Raw genomic sequence first — 20043 nt, 5'->3', positions numbered from 1 at the left:
CAATGAAGAGACCATGTTCCCAGAGAGAGCAGTGTGAAACTGAGCCATATAAAAAGGAGAAGGACGAGGAAACCCAGGCTAACTTCTTTCTACTGCTACAGAAGGACCCCGTGTGCTTACTCGTGTTCAGAGACTGAGGCGCTTAACCTCAGCAGCCGGTTACCGTGGCATCCAAGCCGGACCGCTTTGTGACGCTGACCTTGGTCACCTCCTCGGCACAGGTTGGGTGGATGCCCACTGTCTGCAACAGGTGAGAATATGTTGCTCCACACCTGAGAAACAAATACACTGGGAGGTCATTCACATTGGTTTAACTTACATTCTCTCTTGACTGACAACTGTAAACATTACATTCTACCCACTAATAAGTCCAGTAATCTTTTCTAATTGTTCACAACAAAAGCTTGCGTCTGCAGAGGACGTGAGAAAGAAACAGACTTAAAATTGGATTTGTTGAATAGTTGCATTGAAATCTGTACGATATTCAGAACATTAACACAGCGGCAAACTACCATTTGCTTTATCAAAGAATTTAGTACCTTTAAAGGCTTAACCATTAAAAATGCCCAAAAAATGTGTATTGGCCAGAATTGGACATCAAGAGCAGTGGTGACTGTCAAAGAGTTAAAACACAACCACTCAACACCATCACTGTTTGGATCGTTGTTCCACAGGGCATAAATACAGTAAAAACAACACACGTACCATAGAACACTAACGTTGGGTGATTTTTACTCAAGCGTTTTTGGTTATGTAATTTTCATTGTGTTGCTTTTGTCTGAGTTGCGTGGGTCCTTGTGTAGCTTCATGCTGCTCACAGACGTTATTGAAGGTAGTCGTGTCTCTCTGCTCCGATCACTGTTTTTCTCAACAGGCGCGTGTTCAGGTGAATTTCACCCGACGCTAGTGATAGAGGGTGAAAACATTTCAGGTGGACTGTTTCTTCACCAGACAAGGAACGGGTGGACCAGTTCATAGATCCGTTATTTATATTTTTAATCATGTTTTATTGATTATTCCCACATCTTTCCCCCGATTTTGAGCCTTTTTGATACCCGTTTTTCGTTCTATAGGGTAAAATAAAAGAAAAGTACTTCAATTTGCCTTGTATTTTAATATATTTTGATGAGAAGTATATTTTATCAGGTACATTATATCGGGTAAAATATACCAAACGTTAGTGATGGTGTTACTATTTGTAATGTTAGTGTTCTAGGGTTAAATAAAATCTAGGATTTATTAAACTTACTGGAAGCCCATAGCAAAGCCCTGTGTGACTTCTCCCGCGTTTGGACCGGTAAAGTGCAAACCCAGGATCTTCTGCTCTCCACCCCGCGCACATACCACCTGAGGAGGTAGAACACTGCATTTAAGATGACTTTCTAGGCAACAGGTGGACAAATCAAAGGTTGGCAGGATTATGGTTAAACCTTGAGGACAATCAATGTATTGAGTCTCCAAATGTCCTAAACCCCACTAACCTGCTGCAGGAGGCACTACTCCTGTCCTTCAACCTGTGACCATGTTTATTGCCTGAGCTAGCGTGCTTCTGCATTGCATCATTTTGAAATATTACTTCCGTTTAGAGTGGAAGTGTGATTACGTCACCAGCTTTATCATCCTTTCATTGCCATAAACAATCCGTTTTTAAGATTTCTAAAAAGTGTTTAATAAGCTTTAATAGTTGTTCCAGGCAAGAAAGTAACCATTCCGATTCCCAATATATGTTGGTTTACCCAAAAAACACCTATAAAACTTCTTGAAGCTGTGAGGAGCTGCTGGCTGTGTTTTTGTAATTACTCACTGCCAGAAGAGTTAGACACAGGTCTGCACTGTATGTTTAACTACGGGGTATTCAAAACTAATAATAATTATAATAATAACAATAAACAAAATCAAGAACCACTAATTTGGTAACAGCTTGGTAATAGCTAGATAGAGCCAAATTGGAAGAGCTGATACAGTTGCGTTTCAACAGCAAGTGAAAAAAGAGGCGTGGCAGCTTAAGGTGAATAAGCTTGCACAAACAGTGCATCTAACACAAATATATATGTAGTACAATGAACTAAATTATATGGTGTATACGATGCCAACAAAATATGCTCGAGAACACCTCGTAAAAAGTCACAGTGCAGTTTAAACCTACCTTTAAGTAACACTGGCTGGCATTGCGCTCTGCGACAGTGAATTCCAGAGGCTTGTAGAACGCATGGTAGACCTACAGACAGAAAACATTAATCTGTCACTGGAGAAATTATATAGAATGTATAATTCTGGTCCTCAAGTCCAAGCAGTTTTATTTTGCATTCTGGAAACAGACAATCAGTACTTCACAGTGATGACAAAACAGCCTGTTTTGGATCTTTGCTTAAATGGAGACTAATAGATATCACCATCAAACCTCCCCAGTTGATTACTGACATTAAGTCAATTGTTTTTTTGCATTGCAAGTCTTTAGAAATATTATGTTTAAATATTCAAAATGAGGCCTTATCTAATGAACATTTAGGGGAAATTTAAGAGAAACCCACAAATGCAAATTGACAAAGTGTTATAACATAAACCCCTTAATTATTATAGTGCATTTGGGATGTTTTATTTCCACTAGTCTGAAAGAAGACATGTTATAGAAGTAAAAAGGCCAAAATCTCACAATTGACTATTGCATGAAAAACGATGGTTTTGCCCTTAACCAGCAGAGCTTATACTAATGTGCACAAAAAAAACATTGATGCCTGCTCATGATAGGAATTGATTTCCAACTCCTCACTGAAAGTGCGTGTAGTGTGTTTTATTCTACGGGCCGACGTGCCGACACAAGTTGTGAGGGCCACGCAGCTGTTGGGGGCTGAAGCTACAGCTCCTTCTCTGATCTAAGCGCGCCTGTCATCACCTCATACACACCTCAATCAGACCTCCTGCTCGCCTGTCAGTCACAGCGAGGTGCCCCACCTCGCCGCCAAAACCGTTTATTGACGGCTTCGTGCAGGTGTTGGCTAGCATCTGGCACACCGCTCATGTACGCAAGCACGTAAAAATACAGAGCTGCTTGCTGTTCGCATTGTATGTGCATGTCAATGTTTGTTCAGCGGTTGTGGGACATTGTATTTTTCATGCAGTTTGATGGCAGCAACAAGCCACTAACACTGCCTTTGTAAATGTCTTTGTGCGCGTGTCGCATGTCATTTCTGGGTAAATAAACTAAACACATAATAAAACAAAGTTACATTCACAACTGGAGATCAATGCTCAGCAGTTCGGTACTGTTATATTTTAAAGATATTCGTTCTGATAATATACAATTCCCTCTACACAGTGATACGTTGTTTAATTAACCTCACAGTGAGTTCAGGCCTTACACAGACCACCTACAAAGTACCCTATATAAAATAGAGTTTAATTGTACCCCCAAACACTGCATCCTAATATCTCTAGAACATGTCTCATTGAATCATCTGCCAAAATATTAAGTTTAATATTACAAGACATCCTTCTCCAATTTGATGTGGGCTTCCCTGGTGTGTATTTAATACATTATGAACATATTTATTTCCACAATATCTTCTATATACTGTAGTGGTAAAAGTTGGGGTAAATTCATATTTCACATTTTATTTATTTATTACATTTATGGACATAATATGGAGAGCTTTGCTTCAAAATACTACACAACTATTCTGAAAAAGTCCCAGCTTACATCTGTGCTATAGTGACACATCCATCTTACCTCTATGCCGTCCTTCCCATGCCTCTTCTCAGCCTCCTCCTCAGACAGACCTACACAGCCGTACTCAAGAGGGGTGAACACAGTGGTGGGCACCTGACACACACACACACACACACACACACACACACACACACACACACACACACACACACACACACACACACACACACACACACACAATTGATTAGTAGTCTGACTGAAAATATTGTATTATCATCATTAAATATTTGTTTTATTCAGTTTACATGCATTACTTTATTCGCATTTTACTACTGTGCCCTATTCTCCCAATTACAGGTAAACCTTCGTGGTAGCTACCTTAAAGAAAAGAAACCAACCACCCCATCATTCCAGTTCAAATATCTAATATGTAGATCTATTAGAGAGTGTTGGGGTGCTACACATGTGTCATATAAATCTATACCTGACCCCATGTGAATATAAATATACTCTATAATAATAACAAGATAATAAAACCTACATAAAAACTTACAGAACAGGTAAGTATAAGTAAGCATGAAGAATTATGACATTTGGGGAAGTCTGGTATGTCTATTTTATGACTCATTTAGGCAAAAAGAGACTCAAAGCACAAAACACCAGAAATGGTTAGAGTTTGGCTCAAATGAAGCACAAAACAATAGTCTCAAAAATATATATATATATGTGGTTAGGTGGAGCGAAATGATCAGCCTCCGAGTGCGTGTGTGTGTGTGTGTGTCTTACGTTGTCGTAGTTCATGAGTTCGGTGCTGTGCCCAGCCAATCTACGGGCTAGAAGCTTTCCCGCTTTAATGGCCGTCGGGGTCAATTCAGGACGACCCTAAAAGAAGACACAATATATCCATATATGATGACCTCAAAGACATACGTTCTCGGCCTGCTTCTTAAAAATGTGTTTACTTTGAAATAAAAACGGATGACCACATGGTTTGAACTTTAGACTTCTGTCACTTATAGCAAACAGTTCTGACTACACAAATTAACGCTCTGTGCAGAAATACTGTAAAGGCCATAAGTCATCCGTGCTAAACATTTAAACAGTCTAGCACACTTACAAAAAGCTCTGCATCTGTGTTTTGCCTTTATTGTTCTGGATGTCTGCCAACACGCACGCACGCACGCGCACACACACGCGCACGCGCACACGCACACACGCGCACGCACACACACGCACACGCACACACACACACACACACACACACACACACACACACGGCTGCGGGGCAATTCTAGAGGCATGACTTAAACCTGTTAAATTACCACTGCACATCCTGTTGTCCAAAACATCTCCTGCACCTCTTCATGTATGTGCGCTCTGGTATTCCAAGTAACTGTCATGCGTCATCATAATGCATTTCTTGGCACTCTTCTCTTAGAGGAAAAAAAAATTATCGAGTTACAAATTGAGATATCAATCCTCCTGCTTAAAAAAAAGAATACAAAAAACCTCCCTGTTGCTGTGAAAAGTTGACAGACACATTGGGGTGAAGCACAACTCATCAAAGCAAACTGTCAGTCAAAGAGAGTAAGTGTGGGTGTCATGAGGCCTGGGAGGCAGGAAGGAAGCACACAGCTGGCCGTGGTGAAAAAACAACACTGACGTTACATGCAGCAGGTATAACTAGTATTAACATGGCTGGTTCAGCCCGGAACACAGTGGCAATGCCAATGATTACATGAGGGCTTCACTTGCTGTCGGTAACATGTTTTGTATGTGTGCACAAATAAAAGTCTAGCCTTTAGGATAATGATTTATTTTTGGTGTAATAACTATGCTTATTTCTATATTTTGTGACCTTCATCAAACGTGCACAGCTCAGTTGTTGATACTTTTCTACATATTGAATAAGGTCAGAAGAGAGGAAAATAAATTATTTTACAAGTAGGGTTCGTGGGACCTCAAACAATGAGGAACAAAAGCCAATGTCAACAAAACACAAGGTTCACGAGATCTATTCACCTCTTAACGCCAGACAAACTACAAATCTTTATGACCCAATTAATGGTAAGGACTGATGTCTGGGATAGCAAACATATGTGCGGGAGATGTGCATACTGAAAAGAAGAAAAAAAAGTGCTCATATTGCTGGTGTTTTTACCTTGTGTTGCTTGTAAGCTGGAGGTTGTTTGCTTACCACCCATTGCATCGCATCTCCACTTAAGTGTCGACAAGATCTAGCGACCACAGTTTATCAATTAATGACACACGAATTCCAGCATGTGCTGCCATGGTACAAAACTAATTCTGCAGAGCTGATATGTGTTAAAGTTTAATCCCAGATTTCATTCATAGAGCCGACAGTGCTCTGGGCCAGCAGCTCAAACTATGGAAAGCATTCATGGTGACTGTGATGGGTGAGACTTACAGTGTGTCACAGTATTATATTGTACAGTCTAAACTAATAATAACTAATGATGAGTGTTTTTTTAATGGCTTATCAGGGCTGTTTCTGCTGTTAGTGTGGTGTCACTGTTGACAACGCCTACCTCGCCGATGTCACCAAAAGCAAAGATATTTGGCACCGAGGTGGATTCGTCAGAGCCCACAATTATTTTTCCCGTCTCCTTTTTGAGTTGCACGCCAAGCTTGTCCAGGCCCAGGGCTTTGGTTTCAGGGGCTCTGCCTGAGGTGGATGGAAGGAAACAACAAAAGGATAATATTAAGTCACAACTCAGGGGAGAAAGGGATTTTAAGGCATGTATCACCAATGCCGACAGAAACCTTGTTCAAGAATATCCAAAAGCCGAGTAGATACTGCTAAAGGGGAAAATCTGTACAGTGTTCCTTACACAGTAGCATGCAGCTGGAGTACCAGGAGTAAGGACTTACTAAACAATTAGGTTCCCAGATTCACCTTCATGGGCGACAATCCGATGTAAACTCCGCAGTGACACTTTAAAGAATTTTCAGGAATTACCAAACACTATTAAAAACTATTAAAAATAACAAATTAACCATTGCTGAAACTAAAAGTTCAATTCAATTATTAGATTAATTCTGCTTAACACATAATTGTTTCCCTTTAGTAAGCAACAGAGTCTCCAGCCATGTCAGCAGCTCTGTGAATAAAACTAAATGTATCCAGAGACCTTGAATATCTGGATTATGTTATGTCAAGATATTTCACTCAAAACCACAACTAGCATCACTAGTGGTGTCACAACATACATGACAATAGCTGTGATTTGAAAAAAGGAAATTTTAAAAATCATGTTCATAATACACATGAAAATATAATGTTAATAATCCAGTGGCTCTTAAATTGTCTCATATACACAGTAATGGTTACAGACTCTTAATCCACCTCTACATGCGTATCTGAGCCCAAAAAAAAAAGTAGAAAAAACACATAATAAACAAAGATTAACATGACTTTGACTATTAGCATTATTTTTGCTTCATTTGCGACAGATATTGCCATAACATCGTTATCGTGAATTATTTAGGCTCTGATAATTAGTTACAACTTGAAGAAAAGTCAGTGGAACACCGAAGTCATTAGTGTCGGTCCTCTGGGGACCATGATTGTCTGTAGAAAATCCAAACAATGACCAAATGAAGGTCAAACCATAATACCAAATTATTAAATTAGAAAACAACAGCAACATCTGGCCAGCTGAGAGAGAGAGAGAAGTAACTGATGAGCAGCTGGGAATTGAGATCCCATGGACCCCCAGGGACACCCAAAGGTATGATTTCTGTCACTTCCTGGGGGACGGCTGACTAATGCTGTCGACACAGAGTCTCTATGGTGATGGGGCATGGACCACTCTCTCCCCCTCCTCTCTATAGCTCCAAACAACCTGCCTGGGTAGCATAATAAACACCCGGCCCTGAGCTACCCATGTAGATACTATCGGACAGCAAAAACAACAAACCCCCGAGACCCTTTTTCCTGGCTGGAGCCAAAGAACAACGTCCTCCCCCTCCACAGACCAGGGGGGCTACAGGGACCTGTCTAGTGCTCCACAGCATGGGTGGTTAAAGGCGATGGGCAGCACAGAGAAGGAGGAGAGAGGGGAAGTTAGAAGTTAGTCATGACCAATTCCCAAAAGCAAGACCTCATTCTCACATTGGCCCAATTTCTAGTGAATTGTACCCCCTGACCCATTCTGCATTAAAAAAATTACAGGACTATATCTAGAATATTCCCTTAGATTATATAAGAGTAGTGGGTGATGCTCTCAATAATTCCTTCACTTGGAATGCATTTAATTTTTGGGGTCAAACCAGTATTCCCAGTGTCAAGAATGAAGACATATTTTTACATTATAAACCAGTGAAGGATGGTTTATTAATTGACCTTTCTGACCAGAGTACTTTTTTGCAGCATAGAAGTATCAATATTGGCCTAAAAAACAACAACATATTAATACAAGCCGACTGGTAAAGACTTTCTCTTTATGTATCTGGCCTTCCTGTCTATAGCTCCAGTCACTGTTGTACTATAGCAATGACCACAGCTCCATTGTACGGGGAGACACAACAACAGTGGGCCGGCTGATAAGGGACTTGGTTACAAAGCCTGTTGTGACATTAAGAGGAAGCCTCCAGACTGCTAGGCTAATTAGCCACAACAACCCGCCACAAGTTGAAATGAGAGCTTGACGCTTATCTGATCAATCAAATGAACAAAGACAAAAGGGAGAGCAATGTGGGGGTACTGTTTTTTTTTTTTTAGGAGAATAGATTGTACAGGATGGCAAAAATGAATTGTGTTCCATTACAGGCCCAAAAATATTTTAAGATGTACATCGATAAAGAGCTCCCTATTAAATCACGACAACAGGAGTACTGGCTGTCATTCTACTCAGATTAAATCCTGAAAAAACTATTGAGCGACACGATTCTACAAGAACACGTTACTTCTAACGTAAATAAGAGGAGTTTGGTTATTTCATAGAAGCAATTTCTGTACTGTAAGTGGGTGGGCCTCAGTTGGAAAATTTCTGTGCACAAATCATAATTTAGATACATGTGAATCAAAATGGGATGACAATTGTGAGGTCTTGTCAGCACCTTCCATCAAATCTGATCAAATCCAGCACACACCGTCCCTGAAGCAGATTAGCATTTTTGCCTTAAACTCTTCATAAATTAATTAATAAAAAGGTAAAGGTAATAAAGGTGATCTTCCCAAAAGCTAAATGAGTGTTGCTTATTTGGTGAATATAATTAAATGTTATAGAAAAATACTAAAAGATTTAAAAGCACATTTTCAGACCTATACTATGTCATGATAACAAACATGTGCATTATATCCGTTTCTGGATGTTCAGTTTTACATACATATTGTTTAGCTAGTATTTTGTTGCAAATGCGTATACTGGTACAGTATATGTGAAGATATTCATTGACTTGCAGAAACCATGTTCTTGCCAAATAATCTCATTAATAGGTATAGTATAAAAGTCTATATATTTTCACTTCAAATATATTTCCCAATTGCACTGCAATGTAGTGTTTGCAAACCCACAGGAAAATACAAACAGGGAACATTCAGGGATGTCATCAATAACTTATAAAACTGACACGGTCAAAAGTCCTTTAAAAAGAACTCGGAAATGTTTTCGAATGACATCCTTCAGTACTGTAGAGCTCAGAGAGGAGGAAGAGCAACGTGCCCACTGTCCACATGCAGACAGGAAGCGTGGAAATGTTCTGTTTCCTGGTGTGTTTCTGCTGGCACACCTGGACAGGGGAGCGGCCATGAGTCCAGGAAGGAGCAGGGGAAAGGTGGAGGGAGGCATGGCCGTGGAGAAGGATGTGGCACACAGTGGTGATACTGTCCCCCGGTACCCTCTGGCCTTTAATAACTCCACAGAGGCCTGCGACCCTGCCTGGCCCCTAGTGTAAGGTCACAGTAAAAGGAAGTGGCCTTGTACTCATAACTCCTGCATGCACACATCAAAGAGCAGAGGCCACGCTGTTACTGGTTCTCACTGAACTGTATGGGAACAAAAGCCGTCATGGATATAGCTGGGTCCACGCGAGGTTCCAGCTAGCCGCACTAACACAACGATATTGATGCAGGTGTTATGAATTAATATGTGACACAGTTTTGATATAAGGACAAGGAACGGAAGAAGCTGAATAACTAATAACAACAAAAACTAACAACTAATGTGCTGCATTAAGTGTAAAATGTAATGTGAAAGCGGCTAAAAACAGGGTAAAATACTTCATTGATTGGTGCACTGTGGATTGGAATAAAAAATAATAAAGTGTCCTGTGCTTTGTTGAGTCTGTGTGAGAACTCTTGCTTGAATGAATATAGGAAACAACAGGCTTGAAGCATCTCACGCAAGTCAGAATACCTACTGATACGTGCAGTCAATGCAAATGTCATTCTCACCAGCAGTCTAACGCTGAGGCGATGTGGGAATTCTGCCACGGGAGGGAAGAACGAACGTCATCTCAGCTGCAGGGTCACGCACATCCTTGTCGCCGTCACACGCACAGAGCATGAGGGGACCCTCTCACCCTCGTCACAACACTCAAAGCAACTGGAAAAGTCTGGTAGCCAGATTTTCAGAAGTGTTTGTGCCGTCTTTGAAATACAAATAAGCCGACGGCAGCGGCCCTGGGAGAAGTTCCCTCCATTGTTACTCATACTGCTCGTGGAACGGGAGAAGTGAAAAGCTAAAATAGAGAATGGATAGACGACCATGCTGGCGGTAATGGCAGGCAAAGGGCCGCGGGCAGGGACGGCAGTGACAGATGCAGGGTTGGTTTCCGCAGGGCTGGCATGGGCAGGAAGGCACAGAGTGGGAGAACAAAGAGGGGAACGTGGTGACCCTGTGCCTGGGTGCATCCTGCCCAGTCCTGCCTCTCTCAAACCAGAGCGCCAGTGGTGGGTGATTAACACTTCCCCTGGCCATTCCCATCACTCAGGCTTTATTACTTTGTTTTCAGCCTTGATTCCTCTGCTATCTGCTGACATTGCTCTCCATTGAGGATCACAATTAAATTGATGGTAGCGGGGAGAATAGCCCTACCATTGTTTTCATTCAGACAAACACATGGGGAACCATACGACTGGTGTATTTGCATGTAATACCTAGAGAGGTTTAAAAATAGGGGATAATGAGTAAATTATATTAAGTGTAATATTTAAGGTGTGAGTTTATGTAAGAAATGCCTGACAGTCGTAATTATTTGTATTAGTCTTGGATTGTATCATGCACAGTACAGGTCACGTCTTGAGCCTTCCCTTTTGTGAAGTCTTAAATCTGACCTTTGTAGAAGTTTCAAGTCTAAAGCTTTGGCATGTCCTCTACTCAAGAGTCCAGAAGCAACACATTGAGCCTCTACCACTTCAAGATGTTTCCCTCTATTTAAACTTGACCCTGTGACCTCCAGATAAAGGGGTGAGAATGATTTATTTAGCATATCACTTAAATGTTTCATTCTACATTATCACATGTATTCAGGCTCGTTTCAGATATAAGTGAGCTGACCCCAACATGTGACCCACGCACAGTAACATGCAGACTCACCAACTGCCCACAACACGGAGTCGTAAGTGTCCTCGTGTTCATTGCCTGTGTCGGTGTCGGTCCAGGTCACCTGCAGGGCTCCTGAGGAAAGTTTGTCCACACTCTTTGGGACACACTTCCATGCAAACTTGGTCCCATATGCGTCCATGTAGTCTGTGATTAGACCTGCCATTTGCTGCATAAACCGAAAGAGAGCATACACTTTCAGACGTAGCAAAATACCATGATTACGCAGAATGTGCAGTTTAAAGTTTAGGAAGCAATACCTGATCAAACCCCCGGAGGGCAATGCTGCGGACCATCACTGTGGTGTCCAAGCCTATGCCGGTGAGGAAGCCTGCACACTCCAGAGCCACATCTGAGCAACACCAGGTTGAGGATTACACCACTTTTCGGCATTTGGATGTAAAGTAGTAAACTTGATGTCTGGCCATAAGGCATACAGACAACAAGAAAGTAGTAAAAAGAGGAAGAATCAGTTGTGCCGCATGTAAACAAAAAAACGTGGGTCAACTTTTTTTTGTGTCTTATCCTGGTTTACCAAATGGTCTGTATATAATGTGTCTCAGACTGAAAACAGATCTCAGTGTAGTAGTGCAGATGTGGTACCTTGAGTTTAAGAGTTCAAGAGCAAAGAGTTATTCAGAAATACTATTTGAAACTGGTCTGATGCCAATGCTTGTATCAAGTCAAAAATGTTACTGTAGCTGATAACACAAGATAATTATACAGTGGGTCTATTTACAAGCTCTCTGGCATACAAAGGATACAGCTGGCTCCAACCACAAGCCTGCAAAACACAAATTAAGCAAAGCTGTTAGCCAAACTGATAATACAACAAAAATACATTTCATCATTCGTGCAGAACATGTTTTGTCAAATAAAATAAAGCAAGTGCAAAATTGAAGAGGTTTCCTTTAAAATCCTAGAATTAAAGAGGTGATGAATTACAAAACATCACAACCTCAGAGGGAGGTGAAGATGTGTAAAGAAAATGTAAAAAAAACAGGGACAGTAAAAGGTGTGTGCACTTGCAGTGAGTGTGTGTGTGTGTGTGTGTGGTCCAGGTGAATCACACTTCTAATCCAGCTCTGAGATCTGTAACGTTGAGGAGGGCTAATTGCCAGCGTTAAGGCTAATCCCTTCAGATGGAGTGTGCCATGTTCAGGGCTCAAGTCCACACATCAGCCGGCTGAGTGATGCCCGTCACCCACATGGATGAGGCCCTTCTCATCCTTGTTTTTACCTCTCCAACCGAGACCTCCTTACCTTAGGTCGGCTCCACCTGACAGCTCGGGCTGCCTGAGGCACATCCTGCCCGTGTCCATACTAACACAAACCACTCAAAGCCCCGGTGCCCTCGTTCCCTGTGTCTGTGTAATTCACAGTTGCACTTAGCGCATATTGTGAAGTGGCTTAAAGAAGATTAGGCAAAGAGCTTTAGCTTGATTCTACACTTTCATCACTGAGAAACTGTCCAATTTTCCCTCGCCGCCTTCCTTCTCTTGTACATTGGTCTGAGTCTGTGCAGCTGCTACATTTGTCATCTAAAAGATGACGCTGTAGATCTTTAACAACCCTTTTGACCCCTTTCAACAAAAGGTGACATTTAGGGATTTTTACATGGTGATGTCTTGGTTGTTATTTTCCTAATGTTTCTTTGTGTATCTATATATCTGTTTTTGTTTCGTGCTTTGTGGCCATATATTTTTTTGTGGAATAATGTCAAAAAGAAAACATACATACATACATACATACATACATACATACATACATATATTCAAATACAACATTCAATAACTAACTAATTATATCCAGGTTATGTACCACACATACCTATATTATTAGGCACACACTATTTAGCAGGAATTAGTCTTGCTTTAACAATTTTCATATTATTAGCTGCACAAAAAACTAGCAACATAAATACATTTTTTGTCTAGGTTTCATAAAAACTGCCATGCTAGAACAAAGGAAGAATCACAGGCATGAAAGCTGTGTGTCTCATAAAGGGAGCCATTGCGATTGGGAGGAAAAGCGGGGAGCTCCTGCCTGGTGACAGCCTGGTGACCTTGGGTAGTTCTTCAGAAGCCCCATCACAGATAACACTAGATTTGGATACTCCCTCTGTGTCAGTCGAGCATGTGGGGGTTTTGTTACAAAGGCTTGGTGTCAGTCCAACTAAGATTCTTTTGTCTATTGTTGCTTTCGACTTCATTTCAGTTTGCCCACAGTCCCATGCTTGGGCTTCACATTTTTGGTTTTTAGTCTTGCCAAAAGTACAAGGACTGCATGACAATGATACAAAACAAATGACTTAAACCAGCCTTTCATGCATTACATTCTAAAAAACTAATACATGTATTTTGTCCATATAATAAAAATACCCACACAAACAACAACAAAAAAGTATTCAACATGATTTGCACGCCTCTCAATAAGCCCACTTTAACACTTCAATTTCAATGTATTTTTCGTGTTTTATATTTAATTTAGTTTGAGTAGAAAAGCTACGAGTATGAAAGACAATTAACTGACTGATATAAGACACTTCTGGTCTTCTTCAGTGGTTTTCCTAGGCGTTCTGAATATATATTCCATCCATCATCAGCCGCTTATCCGGGGTCGGGTCGCGGTGGCAGCAGGTTCAGCAGGCCGACCCAGGCTTCCCTCTCACCCGCAACACTTTCCAGCTCATTCTGGGGGATCCCGAGGCGTTCCAAGGCCAGCCGGGAGATATAATCCCTCCAGCGTGTCCTCGGTCTTCCCCGGGGTCTCCTACCAGTTGGACGTGCCTGGAAAACCTCTAATGGGAGGCGTCCAGGAGGCATCCTGACTAGATGCCCGAACCACCTCAGCTGACTCCTTTCGACACGAAGGAGCAGCGACTCGACCCCAAGCTCCCTCCTGATGTCCGAGCTCCTTACCCTATCTCTAAGGGTGAGCCCGGCCACCCTGCGGAGGAAGCTCATTTCGGCCGGTTGTATTCGAGATCTCGTTCTTTTGGTCACGACCCAGAGTTCGTGACCATAGGTGAAGTTTGGAACATAGACCGACCAGTAAATGGAGAGCTTCGCCTTCCGGCTCAGCTCCCTCTTCACCAGGACGGACCGGTGCAGCGCCTGTTTTACTGCTGCAGCCGCACCGATCCGTCTGTCGATCTCCCGCTCCACCTTACCCTCACTCGTGAACAAGACCCCGAGATACTTGAACTCCTTCGCTTGGGGTAGGCAGTTTGTCCCCACCTGGAGGGAGCAATCCACTGGTTTCCGGCAGAGCACCATGGCCTCAGATTTGGAGGTGCAAACTCTCATCCCTGCCACTTCACACTCGGCTGCAAAACGCCCCAGTGAATGCTGGAGGTCACGGTCCGAGGAGGCAAACAGGACCACATCATCCGCGAACAGCAGAGAGGCGATCCTGAGACTCCCGAACCGGATCCTCTCCGCCCCCTGGCTGCGCCTAGATATCCTGTCCATGAAGGTCACGAACAGGACCGGTGATAAAGGGCAGCCCTGGCGGAGGCCAACACCCACCGGGAACGTGTCTGACTTATTACCGAGGATACGAACACAGCTCCTACTGCAGGCGTACAAAGACCGGATGGCCTGTGCCAACGGGTCCGGCACCCCATACTCCCGCAGCACCCCCCACAAAAACCCCCGAGGGACCCGGTCAAAAGCCTTCTCCAAGTCCACAAAGCACATGTAGACTGGTTGGGCAAACTCCCAAGACCCCTCCAGTAGTCTTGCAAGGGTAAAGAGCTGGTCCACTGTTCCACGACCGGGAAGGAATCCGCACTGCTCTTCTTGAATCTGAGGTTCGACAAGCGGTCGGAGCCTCCCTTCCAGCACCCTGGCATAAGCTTTTCCCGGGAGGCTGAGCAGTGTGATGCCATTATAGTTTGAGCACACTCTCCGGTCCCCCTTCTTGAAGATGGGAACCACCACCCCGGTCTGCCAGTCCATGGGCACTGTTCCCGACCCCCATGCGACACTGAAAAGGCGTGTCAACCAAGACAGCCCAACAATGTTGGGCTGTCTTGGCTGAAAGCACTGGACATTGTTGAATATATATTTTCATGTAAAATTCAAACACTTTTCTGTAGAGGAGAATGTTCCGTTTTAACAGGACGTATATTGAGTGTTGACAAACTTGATGTGTTGCATAATCTTTACTTCTGGACTATTCCCTGGGAAAGAAAACAAGTTCCCAACTCTTTTCGACATGATACTAAGTTACTGTAAATAATTGCCAATGTACAGTAATCTGCCAGTTAGGAGAGAGGTATACGTGTGGCAGCCAGGGCTGCTGTGTTGCTTGCAATGGTAGAGCGTAACTGTCGAGCCCATGTTGGCTAGTGTGGGACATTTTGTTCCGCTGTTCACGGTATAACACAGGCACACGAGTGCATCCATGGCCTTGTGAATGTTTTGTTTCTCTACAACAGCTGGGAAGTTATGCTGCAGCCATATGTGGTGCTTTGCAACACACTGCTGAAAGATATTCCCAGGAAGTGCGGTCCTTGTCCACCACAACACAGGCTGCGTCAGACACACAACACAAACCCTCATTCTGCTCCAACTCATTCATGCGCTGGCCTATCCCTCGACCAGTATCACAGTCCTGCTGGCACGCGCTCACTGCTTTCTCCTGATAGCATGATGATGGCAGCCAGCTCTGGGCTTCGGGCCCCGGGGCCATATCTGTCATTCGGATGTGTTTGTGTTTCAAGACCCATTAGACACTCATCACTCGCCTAGACCTCTTCCAACAACCAGCCCTGCCGGCAGAAATAGCCTCCTAGACCTCACCTGCACAGCCGAAAGCTCGGCAGCACAAAAACATCTCTAGCTCTGGCCAGAGTGTGTGGTCTACGCTTAGAGAGGAAGCTAAAGCTAATGCTAACCTCATACAGCCTGCGGGGAGGTAGAGGACTCGACTAACTATCACACTCTGACATCAAGGGACTTCCTGAGCTCAAGTGGATAATTGTGCTTCTAATACAAAGATGTTTTGTTGAAAGGGCGAACGTTACAGTGGTAATTGTTTTCAGGATGGCTTCAGTGGACTCATGGTAATTTCTTGTCTAAAATGATTTTGCATTGCCACCAAGTGGTCAGAAAGTTGAATAGCATACATATAACTAAATATATGCTACATAGAAATACCACACATTTTAGCACTAAAAAATTAGAAGGAACTGATGTTCCTCAAAATACAAATAAAAACATTAAATACAGTGCCTTCTGCCCATTTAAAAAACACAAGCACAGATCATGAGCCAAAGCAATCAAAATCAGCACTTAAAAAAAGTAATATAATTCAAAACAATTAAAAACAGCCCCAGGTGCATGCAGCACACATACATATGAAGCTTACATATTGGAATAATTATTTCCGCTCATCTGTCAGCGTGAAGCAAACAACAACCACAATTCAGGTATCCCACAACCACGAGTCACCGTCTGCACGTTGTGCCAAGAGGAAACGTCAGGGAAAGACCAATTAACCAGGTGATGACAGGAGCTAAATGGTTGGATTAAAGGGCTTGTTCTGGAAAGGTCAGGATGCACGCCGCTAATCGGAATCATGAGGCGAAGACAGGCTGACAGGAAGGGAGAAAAACAAACTTCATGTCACTGATGAATGATTACAGTGCGTGACAGTGGGACGTGTCGTGTCAGTGCGGCGAGTTAAAGCAAGGCATCAATACAGAGGTTAGAGGTTCTGTTTCCCTCGTAGCTCACTGTACAACAACGATGCCAACAATCTTACACACTAGATTGCATGCATTTAAGGGTGATATCAATATATAAACAGCGAAATATTCGCGTTGATGTTCACCGTCTGTATTTTTGGCAGTTTTCAAAGAAAGAAAGAAAAATCACCCAAATGACCTTGACCTTTTGCTTTCAGCATTGTGGCGAAGCCGACAATGCATGCAGACAATTATCACAGCATATAATCAGATGTAGAGGTCACTGACAGGGTAATATCTTATTAATAATATGATTTAATACATGATGTGTGTCGGTAGGTGGAGGGTGTCCTCACGTTTTCCCAGGCGACTTTTTCAGCCAGAAGATGTCGTCGCTGGTGAGTCCGTGCTCCATTGCTCCTGGGATCTAAAACAAGTTAAAGATGTGAGCAAAATAAACCATTTGCTCTCTAAAACCTGCTATATTTTGTGTATTAAGGCTTAAACAGTATGTGAGCCATAGTGCAATGCTTACAAACCACATTTTACATGACTTTAGAGGTTTTGGCTACTCTCTCATTTGTTTTGTGTACCTGTTAACCACTCAATCAAACAACACATGCTGGCAGAGGAAAATGTTACGTACCTTTGTGGGGTAATTGGGCCGTCCACCTGTGGCGATCACAATGTTCTTAGCAGTCAGGATCGTCTGCATGAGAGAGGAGGGAAATGTGAAGTAATAGCTTTTGTTCATATCCTTCAAAAAACAAGGAAATGTCTAATGAAAGCCAGTGGTCTCCACAGTACTCTGCATTTCGGTTATAATGGAAACTCTTTGTAATCTCCAAACAAGTAACGGCACACTAGAGTAGTGGTGACTGCAGCCTCTTGTGGACGACATTAGTATTACAACAAACACTGATCTTAAGTAATAAACACAGGAACAATAAACTAAATTACAAATGTAATCACCAGATTTGTTTTCTTTCCTGGCCTCTCAAGGCGTCTGTAAATATCTAGTCATGCACAGGAAAACAAGTACACTCAACATGTTTTATAAAGTAACTCGTACATTTTTGGAATTGTGGTCTTACTTATTGAAATCCAATTATCAGTTTAGGACTGATTGAATAAATAAATAAATAGACGTGCCACCCACCTCTTTCCCTGCTTTAGTTAGTCCTTTGACAGTGTGTTCACCCACCAGACTTCCTTTCATGTTCAGATACGTCACTTTCCTGCAAAACACAGAATGAACAGCTGGTTGCTCCTGGTAGTGCATTAACCAGTGGCGGGCATTTTCTAACTGGGCTTGCAGTGGATGAGCCGTTCGTGCCGCGAAATCCTATTAGGAGCATTACAAATATGTGGAGTCTAAAACATTTTCGGTTCAGCTTAGCCATATTCACACAGAGGTTAACACCTGTTTTCCCTCCAGCCGGCCACTTAATCAACATGTAGTTGCTGACTATCAATCCTTTAGCTGTGTGCCAACAGAAATGTACAGCCTTCAGCATTAGCTCATCTCATACAAATGAGTAACAAATTAAAGAACATATAAATAATCCATTGTTTTATGTAAATTCTGTGTCTATAAAAGTGTTTTATGGAAAATGAGCGAGTGAGCAGAGCTGGTGTCACTTACTTGTCCTGGAGCTGAACTCTGTGACCCCAGTTCAAAGACCTGACATGGTTTTGAATAGCCTCTGCCATGGTGGGCCTGGAAAACACAAATGATCAGATCATACGTTAAACACAGAGGAAAAGATGCTTCCCGCTATGCCTATGATCACACGTAGTTACTTTGCGTGGGTTGGCTCACAGGCATAGGGAATTCAAATTAACATGTAGATAATGTTATTGTTTTGAACACATCAGAGCACCATGAAAGCCCTTCTCACAGAACTCACAGCTTTGGTTTCTGCCTTGTAATTTTTACCGGTGCTCTCTGGCCGTTTCAAGGATTCATTCATCTGCCCCGTAAGCAGACTCAAAGTCACTTATGAATTGTGTTATTAACTTTAAATACATTATTAAAAAGGTAATGCATGCAGTGAGCAAGAAAAGAGTATTGAAAAGAAGAAATATAATAAGTAAGTAAAAGTTAATACTTAGTAAATTGTATTTTTGCACCTTTCATAATGAGGCAATTTCCATCCAAAAGATCATTTTACAACCACAAGTAGCATCTTTGTCCTACTGCATTTACGTCACTAGATGGTGCTGTTTAGCTACTAATTGATATAAAACGTTTGATTGCCGTACCAGTCATGACTGATTGGCCCTGAGATCTGCCAGCCATACTTCTGGGCATCTTTGACTGCAGTGCCAAGCAGAGCAGCCTGGTGCATGAGCTTCTTAGGAATGCAGCCGACATTAACACACGTACCACCAAGACCCCACTTGGTACCTGTTTGGGAAAAAACATGTAGAGAATAAATTAACAATGGTGTCTTAAAATCATCAAACAACAAATTGTCATTTTTGTAATTATCTGGCACAACAGATTCAGAAAAATGCATTTTGTTTAACCTTTAACAGATGGCACCACATAATCCAGGACAGCAACTTTCTGTCCCAGCTGTGCTGCTGTAAATACAAATATATCGTCAGGGTGGGGTTTGGGTTGTGGTCAATGTGCAAAGCATAGATTTAGGAACTTCAAGATAAACTCACCTTCTTTGGAACAAGCAAGGCCTCCTGAACCACCACCAATAACCACCAGGTCATAGTCGTAGTTCCCTGAACGAGCATATTGGATGATGAATATTAGACAGTACAAACTGATTAAAAAAAAAAAAAAAAGAGTATAGTTATAAACCTTTTCGTTTTTCACTAACCTCCCATATACTGTATGTATGCACACATATTTAGCTAGCTAGGTTACATGTGCATACAGTACAGTGCCCTATAACCGCTGCTGGTTAGTTGTGTGCTGACAGAGACACGTATAACTATTACATGTATAACTATTAACCCGCGCCCGTTCCGTTCTTCATATCTACACAAAATGCATTGTTGAACAAATTATTGTTACCTGTCAGGTTTCTTGTACAAACGTGCAAACAATTAGTTATTTTCCACCGGTGTCTGCCCCTGCAGAGAGCAGCCAT

General features: G+C 42.3%; 1 protein-coding gene across 1 annotated transcript; it reads right to left on the bottom strand.

Annotated features, from left to right (window-relative positions):
• Positions 1-148: 148 nt before the first annotated feature.
• txnrd2.2 (thioredoxin reductase 2, tandem duplicate 2) lies at positions 149-20043 on the bottom strand (the record flags this gene model as incomplete). The annotated part of the gene is made up of 17 exons (XM_079222645.1): positions 149-272; positions 1250-1347; positions 2147-2218; positions 3728-3820; positions 4454-4549; positions 6217-6353; positions 11230-11404; positions 11496-11587; positions 12000-12019; positions 17287-17357; positions 17577-17639; positions 18090-18168; positions 18576-18650; positions 19196-19340; positions 19463-19519; positions 19607-19672; positions 19968-20043. The coding sequence occupies 17 exons, from the start codon at positions 20041-20043 to the stop codon at positions 149-151; spliced, it is 1539 nt and encodes a 512-aa protein (XP_079078771.1).

This window comes from Taurulus bubalis (genome assembly GCF_910589615.1).
Source record: "Taurulus bubalis genome assembly, chromosome: 8".
In the NCBI taxonomy this organism is placed as follows: Eukaryota; Metazoa; Chordata; class Actinopteri; order Perciformes; family Cottidae; genus Taurulus; species Taurulus bubalis.
Note: the sequence above shows the minus strand (reverse complement) of the source record. Positions and strands in the feature narration are given on the sequence as shown.